This window comes from Lolium perenne, chromosome 4, assembly GCF_019359855.2.
Source record: "Lolium perenne isolate Kyuss_39 chromosome 4, Kyuss_2.0, whole genome shotgun sequence".
In the NCBI taxonomy this organism is placed as follows: Eukaryota; Viridiplantae; Streptophyta; class Magnoliopsida; order Poales; family Poaceae; genus Lolium; species Lolium perenne.
Window position 1 is genome coordinate 133526767 of NC_067247.2, and position 9582 is coordinate 133536348.

At 49.2% G+C, this 9582-nt stretch overlaps 1 protein-coding gene across 1 annotated transcript; it reads right to left on the minus strand.

Annotated features, from left to right (window-relative positions):
- Window positions 1–3450: 3450 nt before the first annotated feature.
- LOC127347202 (uncharacterized) lies at window positions 3451–4506 on the minus strand. Its single transcript, XM_051373417.1, has one exon. It carries the CDS (start codon window positions 4504–4506, stop codon window positions 3451–3453), a length of 1056 nt encoding a protein of 351 aa, XP_051229377.1.
- Window positions 4507–9582: the final 5076 nt, after the last annotated feature.

Genomic DNA, 9582 nt, shown 5'->3' on the forward strand with positions numbered 1-9582 from the left:
AATGGGATATGCATTTTAGCTGAATTAGATTTGTCTCATTCAGCATTCGCACAGATGAAAACCTGTTGCAGCATACTTCTATGCGAGCTTGCACTTTCCAGATTGAGAACAGTAAACAACAAGTATTCAGTATTTCAGTCTTTGGACTGACTTCAAACAAAATTATTGCAGGCCACTATACCTTATCTGAATCTTTCAAAATATCCGTATTTACCCATTTGGAGTACCCACTATACACATGACATAGGACTCTGAATCTGAGGGACAGATTTGAAGAGAAATTATGAATTCATAGCTTCGGACATTTTTTTGCCTGGTTCAGAGTTGCAGCATATAGTGATTCACAATAATGCAGCACACCCTTTATGAAGCCGAAACCCGGGTGGTGTCCAGGCTGATGCACAAATTGATAGCTCGCTATTCAGCCTTCAGGCTAGCTTCACATAAATAAGCTATCTGCTAGTGTAAGAAAAGATGTATCATTTACCCCTTTCTGAACACTGGAGTTTTTTCACAGTGTCATCCATCACATGTGTGCTGAAATCTATTTTTTTTTATAGATAATGGGCGCTTTTATTACTTTAGGAAGCAATTACACCCGACCTCTGCATAGCTAAGATGCACACAGCCGTTCAAAAAGTCTATAGTGATCATAAAGGCGAATTACATATGAAAGCATGAGCAACTGTAAGACGCCTAAGATGAATGCGGAGGCCCAATCCGTAGATTATGGCTGAAATCTAATTGGTGAACTCATTTTTTGCTTGTGCTTCTACAGGTGTTGCTTTGCTCCAGAGTTTCAAAGAAGGCCTAGAAGAAACCTCATTCGATCCAACCATTCTAGATGTATTTTTTTTTCGAAATGGGGGAAATATCGCCCCAGCTTCTGCATCCAAAGGATGCACATGGCTTTTTTTTATTAGATTATTCACGAAACCTTACAAGAAAAAATACAAAAGATCAAACTCGAAACAACCTTACTATACCTACAGAGGGATGAAGAGGGTGACAATACACCAACTCAAATCATCCAAAACTAAATGCCTTCTCAGACCGCCCAATAGCAGGTGAGAAACACATCCAGTCAAGCAGACTCTCAGCACACGCCAACGCACACGTCACAGGAGTTGCTCCCTCCGTCTTTCTCGACTCCATCTTCAAGAGAGATCAACGCATTAACCTTGCAAGACCTGCCGTCGATGCCACCATGACGCCAGACGGCTCCACCCTCCTGCACGTATACATCATCCCGCATCTGTCGTCGATACCCTGCAGCACCATGCCACTGAGACTCAGCGCCAACAATGTGGTAGATGAAACACCACTCCACTGAAGTCCGCCAACATCCAGCAGCTGCTCCAAAAACGATGCCCCAAGAGGTAGAACGACGCAGGACGCGCCGCCATCGTCCGATCCAGGAGACCCGGACCTAGGGTTTCCCTCAGAGCAGCACGAGTGAGAAACCGCAGACTGCATCGACGATGCCTTCAAGAAGGTTGCGGCGCGACACGTCGCCATCGTCCGCCAACCGAGGTCGGAACACGGTTTTCACCGGCAGTCGCGCATCCCCAACTCGCCGAGTGTAGTGCCAAGACGGCAAAGATGACGCCTTCGACAAGGTAACGACGTCAACCGACGCCGCCATCATCCGCCAAGACCGAGGTCGAGGCTCAGTTTTCACCGGCCGCCATGACACCCCGGACTAGATCACCATCGCCGGAAACCTGTGTGAGATCCCATGATTCCCCACACAGGACTACCAGCCTGGCCGACCACCTCCGACGAAGAAGAAGGCCGCCTCCTCCATCGAACCCGAGGTTGCTGCCCCGGGAGTCCTCGAACCGCGGGAGAAACCCAAGGTCACCACCCCGCACCGGCGAGAAGCGGAGGGGATGGCGCAAAACGTCCCACCACCAGCCACCACCGGTATGCCACCGACGGGAGGCAGGGGAGGCCGCAGCACAAGCCACCGCCGCCCCTTCTTCCTTCGACCGCCGCCGCCCCGCCATCACACGGGATGGAGGAGGTCTACCGCCGCCGCCGTCGAGGGGATGACCCAGCCGCCGTCCCATCCGCGTCAAGAGGGAAAGCCCCCGCCACCGCCACGCCCCGAGGTCTTTGCCCCGGCGGCGCTACCGGCGGCGGCGGCGGGAGGAGGAGGGTTGGGGTTGGGGGCGGCTAGGGTTGGGACGGTTGGGGTACTAAAAGTAACACCATCTGACCATTTGCACTGTCAAAGGATCCCAATGCGGATGACCGTCAGTACTAGTGAATCCGAGGTGTTCAGTAGGGGCAGCAAAGATCACCCAAATCCAAGTATTGTCAAGAGAATACGAAGGACTTGCAGGATGGGGAGTAAAAACTTCAATGTACATTATTTCATTTTCTGAAATGATACATTCGACGAATGCTGAATGCATTGTTTCCAAATTACATACGCATGCTACTGGGATCGAATGTTTCATTAGTTTTGGTGGAGAAGTTTAGTTTAGTTTTGCGCTTACTGGTTGATTAAACATGGCTCTGTCTAATTCTGAAACTTGCTCCATTTTCTAGAAATCTTGCTGCTTTTCTAGTGGTTTTTGCAATGCAGTTATGGTGTATTTGTGCATCATGTAGGTGTGTTTTCTATACTATGTTTTCACTTGGAGCAATAACAATAGCCTTATTATATAGAATCACAGGGAACAAATTAGTTTCATTATACAAGGTACATACTTGGCAGTGCTGAATCATCCCCTGCACAACACTTAGGGTAGCACAGTCATCAGCTATTGTAGGAGCTTCAGGCTGGTCAGATGCAGAGGTGGCTAAGACAAGCTGCAGTTGCAACCGTAATTAACAACAAAAATGTTAATCATTACACTGGTAATCTTCAAATGTAAACATGAAGAAGAGAGACAGATAAGAGGTTAAGGTCAACACCAAGAACTCGTAGCTGGTTGATACGCAGGAAGTAAGTTGATATTTAAGGTGTGCGCCGGCGATCTCCGATGGAACATATACATGTAACAACGCTAGATGAAGAACTTAAGTTCATTACCAGAGGCATATGAGAAAGTTTTACTTTAAACAAGATTATAGCAAAAGTGAAAAGGCAAACGGCTTGTTTTTCAACAACAGTACATAGAAAAATCATGTTTGTACATAAATGGCTGATGTAGTGGTATGCATCTGTCTGAATCGAACGCCCGATCATTTATCTGATCCTTTTGCCTTTACTACACCGAGGAGAAGAACCAATCCGACCTGGAATGTTCCACTGAATCGTGACCACTAGTCAGTGAAACTAGGCTAGCTTTTCTGCTTGTCATATCAAACACACAATAGGTAGGAATGCCATCCGTGAGCCTTTCGCAGTCGGGGCATTTGCACGGAGGGGCGGAAGCATACTTCCGTTCCCGTGCATAGTCGTTGCCTAGAAGAAACACACGATTTCCTCCTTGAAACCTACGGCGATAATTCTTTGACTGGCATGCTACTGTATACGCTCTGGAGCCGGTCTTGCCAACAAAGAGGGTTACCCAAGTTTTTCACCTCCGACCATTGGCCCTTATCCAAGTCTGCCTCGAATACACGCAGGGACATGGAGTGGTGATTAATCTTGCTCCTAGTCATCAGCTGAGGTATGCTCCAGCGTACCAACAGTAGTTTTTCCTTGTCAGCTGATATGACCAGGTGGTAGTTTGCATGCTCAGAGACCGCTGCATCTGGCCCTTCCTTGATCACGTGCTCGCCGCAACTTAGGGACAGCGCCTCTCCCACAACCAAGTCATGGGCGAACAGATGCCCCGTCCAGCCCACGGCGAAGATCTTACCATGGTAAGAGTCTATGTCCTCGTACATGAAATCCACAATACCATGGTTACGAAATTCGGCGGTGTCGTCAGGCTGTAACCACCTGAGCGAGCCGCCCCCAAAACATGCCAAGTTGATAGGTGCAGCCATGAATAGGCGGTAGTCGAACATTGCGACAACTAATCGGGGCGACGGGATAATTATCTTTTTCAAGCGATTGGCCATAACATGATCTCCCTGCCCCGTGCTTGGGGACAATTGGTCTAGGACGGTACTGTAGACCAAGCGATACTTGTGCTGGAGGGTAAGCTTGTAGCTGCAGGGGACGTCAATGGCTGGCATGGATGGGGAGAACGGGTCGTAGATGAAGCATTGCCCGGAGCCGTGATGCTCACCGAGGAGGATGCTGCCGAAGGAATCATCGACGGAGCTGTGTATGGGCATGGCGAATCGGTGCACCTTGCCGTCGGCAATGCTGCGGTAGGCGCCGTCGCCAAGGTTGATGAACGGCAAGGCCGGCGGCAGCAGCGTGGGATGGAGTTGGGCGACTAGGCGCCATTCACGGCAGGTGGCGGCAAAGGCGAGACGGTCGTCGTCGGATCCGACGCGGGCGAGAACGAGCCCGGCGATATCCCGCGGCAGGTCCGTCCAGCACGGCGGAGGAGAAGCAGTGGCTCCGCCGGCCGTCTTGCCGAGGCAGATACCCATACTGATTGTTACGCCAAATTAAACTCGGCGATCTACGACGGCAGGTACGGCCAGCACGCGGTATATATACCACAAAACTGATTTGATTCCGACTATATCAAGGACTTCCTAACGAATCGATCGCGGTGGTGAATCAAACATTTCCATATGTACACATGGAAACAACTTTATTTCCATAGCCCAAACATAGTAGTGTAGTACCTAGTACTAGATGGTTTTTTGTCGGGACCGTAAGCACATGGCTCAAACAGGGCAGGCCGCAAAGCCAGCCGTCAGCATAGACTAAGATACGTGGTCCTGGGGATCTCCGCCACGAGGTTCTCTTCAAGCCGTCGGCATAGGTTTGTTTTTCTCTTCAGCCCTATGTTTTTTTTTTTTTTTTTGCGAGAAATCCACCGATCTATTAATAATCATCAACAGTACTACAAATAATCCAAAACGTAAAGAAAATTACAAATTGGTACTCGAACCACCTAGCGATGACTACAAACACTAGCACGAGCCGAAGGCGCGCCGCTGTACTCGCCCCTCCATCGCCGGAGTCAGGCAAAGCTTGTCGTAGTAGAGCTTGTTGTAGTAGACAGACGGGAAGTCGTCGTGCTAAGGTCCCAAAGGACCAACGCACCAGAGCAGCAACCATCGCCAATGATGACAACCGTAGATCGAAAGAGACTGACATAAAACCACACCAACAAAGACGAAAACCGACCAGATCCCAGGAGATCCGACGGGCACACAACTCCACACGCCCTCCGTCAGCGCTAGATGCACCACCGGAGCGAGGATAGGGCGGGGAGGATCTTATTCTGACTTCAGGATGTAGCCGCCGCCTCACCATCCCAAAAAAGAGACCGAAAAGCAAACTAAATTAAGAACGGAAACTCCCCACCAGCGAGGAACCGTGGTCCGCCACACCTCCAAGGCCCCAAGGCCACCGGAGGCGGAGCGGACCGGCGGTATCACCGGCGAGGAGGACGGAACCCTAGATGGGTTTGTGTTTTTTCCGCCGCCTGGGTTGTCTTCAGCCCTATGTTGACCATGTAATGTGCTCAAGTTGCAAGAGAAATTAACAAACATGAATTTTAATTCTTCAGCCATCAGCATAACTTTTTTTTCCCTTTTTTGCTCCACGCAGCCCCTCGGGAATCACTTTTTAGTTTTTGAAAAAAATAAGAAAATATTAGAATCTCCAAAAAATAAAATCGTTGGAGATGACCATGTAATGTGCTCAAGTTGCAAGAGAAATTAACAAACATGAATTTTAATTCTTTTTGTTTTGCAGAACGGCGTCATGTTTAGGTAAAATGGCTTTTCTGATTGCATATGACCTTTGATAAAAAAAATCTATATGAGAATAAGAGTTTAGCGATTTTTTACATCCGAGGGGCCGTTTAGCGATTTTTTAGAATCCTAAAAATTCAAAATGAGAATAAGAGTTTTTTAGCTTATAGATTTCGGTGATTTTTTAAAAAGTAAAATTCATTTTATTGTTATTTGAGTTTAAGATTATTATTACTTATCCATTGTTGTATAGTTAAATAATTTTTTAGAATTCAAATAATAAAGAAGTGTGATGTCATGGCCCAAAGGTTAATAGGATTAGGGTACTATTGTCAATAAAGTGTAACTTCTTAGGAATCTGGTCCGGAAGGAAAAAAAAGTTAACATGCTGGGATGAGAATGGGTGACCGAGTGAGAAATAACTGTGAACAATTCAAAAAATTGAAATAAAATTTGAAACAAAAACTATGGAATTTTTTTGCACATGTACCGATGCACAGAACCTGCTAGGGAAAACGGCCAGTGAGCCCACCTGCACCTGTGCTGACGAATTTGTTGGCTGTGGCGAGGTTTGATAGTAGACTGTGCCGAAGCCATTCAGTAGCCGTCGGCACCTTTGCCTTCCTGTAGTGGTTCTATTTTGTAGGTAACTTCTACGATATGTGTATGCGGAATACCCCCACCATGTATCTCCTGATAGAGACAAAAATACAAAAAATATCTGATCCGAACTAAGCTCTAAATACGAATACGTCGACCAACTTGAATGAAAGGTTCAACATTTAGCACTAGTAAATTGGAAATCCTAAAAAAAAGCTAGTGTAATATAATTTGGACATGTATAGTTTGATTCCAAACCAACCCTAATGGGGGAATGCTAAACGGGGCATGCCGACGAAGAGGAGTCACCCTCCCAAACGTGGGGGGATCGATGACGGCCCACGGCGAGTGGGCTCATGAAGGACGGCGACTGGAGCAAGAAGGCCCGTAGAGCTTAGGTAGCCCAGTCGAATTAGTAAAATGGGCACTAAATGGCTAGCGGGTTTAGCCCTTATCGTTGTAAACCTAGATGAGGGGTCACTATAAGAAACCTCTTAGGAGAACCCTAAAGGGTACATTCTCATCATACACTGCTTAACCCCAATCGCTTGAGCCCTAGACGCCATGGAGTCGCCATAGCCGATTCTGGGCAGACCTTGTAATCCCCAAATCAATACGTAAAGCATGTAGGCATTTTACTCTCCGAAGGGGCTGAACCTAGGTAAACCTGTCTTCTTGCAATCTCGATTTGTAGATGGCTACCTCTCAATCGCCACGTACCTATCAAGTGCTACCTCCTGTAGTATCTGTCATGGCCTGCCGTGGCCATATCCACGATAGTGGCGCCCACCGGGGGCTTGGCATGTTAAGCCTCACATCTGCTATGCTAACTTCTTGGGAGGCGCGTCCTTCTCTTCGGCCAAATAGGGTGTGGGAGAGCGACGGCGGTGGCGGGACGAAGAAGATGACGCCTCCCCACCGTACGCGTACGCGGCGAGCGACGGTGGCGTCAGACCCCAATTGTTCCACTTGCGCACGGCGCGCTTTATGGCACCCTCGATGCGAACCCATTTGGTGTGCTCCTTTGTGGCGCACACGGGAGCATCCACCGGGACTAGATGAGGCGCTCCCAGAGCCAATCCGCCTCTCTCTCCCCTTCCGCGGCTACGACGGTTAGCCATAAGCGCGAAAGGAGGGGTGGATGCAACGGTGGAGTAATTGCTCGCCGAAATTTGAGTGCAGGTGGTGGCGGAGCGGTCGATGCGGTGGTGCGGAGATAGGGTTTCAACCCGTATCCACCGTATCGACTGGAATATGTAAAGGTCGAGCAGTCATGTTCATGAGCCGTTATTTATTTTTGCAGACCATACCGAGAATAAGGGATCTGATAGGCCGTCCGAACCGAGCAAAAACTGTAAACACACTAGATTTTTAGTCTCGGTCCGGTTTATCACTAGAATTGCTCTCAAAAAAGCTCTGCCTCTGCCATAGGTCGTTCCCCCCTCCGCCCAGCCTCCCCGATGTCGTGAAGGGTGGGGGAACATGATCTATGTGCAGGGTTTCTCATAAAAGTAGTTTTTCCAATAGATTAGATTAGAGTTTTAGTTGTCTTTTTTTTTTACATCCGCCTCAACGAAGATGCTATCGTCTATAATAAGTGATTTTCTGTCCTTCATTCGACGACGAGATCTCCTTCCCAACGTCAATGGTGGTGTTCGAAGATTACGTACAATTCTCTAGGTACAGGTCTTGAGATCTTGCTTCGTCAGATCGAGTTTAGATCTTTTCTCATGGTTGTCATGAGGAGTCTCCTTGCAATATTTGTTCCAACTGCTATGTCCTCAACAATGGTGATCTGTAATCTCGGCTACCCTGCGACGTTGACTGTGTTGTTCGATTATTTTTTCCTGATATGCTAGTGTTGGTACTCTTGCCGATATTGATTGTTCAATGATTGCGCGCGTGCAGTCTTAGCAGTGCAGCTTAAATAAAATTATGGAAGAATCTTCATTAATATTCAAAAGTCTATGGTTTGGTATCTTTTTTTCGATAAAGGGAATATATTAATATCGAGAGATACCAATTACACCCAGCCTCTGCAACAACGCACCACCCTAATGGCACTACGGATGCACACAACCAAAAAAAGGAAAAGAAAACTAAGAAACAAGAGTCCCACCCCGCTACAGTATCACGGACCTAACAACAACAATACATCCACCACCATGACAAAACCTGAATTGCAGACTCTCCAAAAAACGACGCCTCCAAGAAGGGAACAGTGCTCCAACACCGTCGTCGCCCGATCAAAGATCTTAGGTTTTCACCCTGAAGATAGTCCCCACTCTCAAAACAATGCATCCACCAAGGTCACTGCCAGGCACAACCAGTTAAGGCCAGACCTTGGGTTTTCACCCTGAAAGGTAGGACTCTGCGCTTCACATGTGTTGTCGCCCCCACTTTCATACCACTGCTGTGAAGCCCGGACACCAAGCAAGCCCCTCAACAGCGCGGAGACTTGAACCTCCCTTAGCTAGTCCTCCCCTCCGGCCTTCATGAAATTCTCTTCTTCCGACTTTCATCATGGATCCATAGTCACTTGATGTCAACACAGAAAAAGAGCTTCGCGCCGCTCCCTCCAGAACCAAACGGTCGGAATAAACGCATGGGTGCGCACGACCGAATACCTCCGGTCCAGCAAAATCTAGGCAAAGCACTGTTACATTCGCCGGCGGAGCCTTCCGGAACTCAACCCTCCGGCCAGATCACGAGTCCAGGCCTCTGGTAGGTCCTCCTCTTCACGCAAGAGAGGCCCTAGGACCGCCGCCTTTATTCAGGCCGGACCCCCACGTCGGCGACCATCCCGGGCTGGCCAACCCAACCCTCCACCGGCGACACCATCGCCGGCTTCCATGCACCTCCATCTCACCGCCGGATGGCGATGATAGATCAAAAATCCACCACCACCAACCGCAGCCGACCCTCTCCGCGAAGAAGAGGCCACCTCCTCCGTCAAACCCAAGGCTGCTGCCCGGGCGCCCTCGTGTCGCGGAAGATGCCCGAGATCGCCTCCACGCACCAACGAGAGGCGGGGGTGGATGGCATGGCGCAGACCGAGGGTCTGGCCGCCGCCGCCCACCAACCCCTGCCGAAGTGCTGCGGGAAGCCGACGAGAAGAGGGAGACCGCAGCGCCGCCCATCCCACCCGCGCCGACCGGTCCGCCAGGGGACAGCCGACGGGAGGAGGGCCGCCGC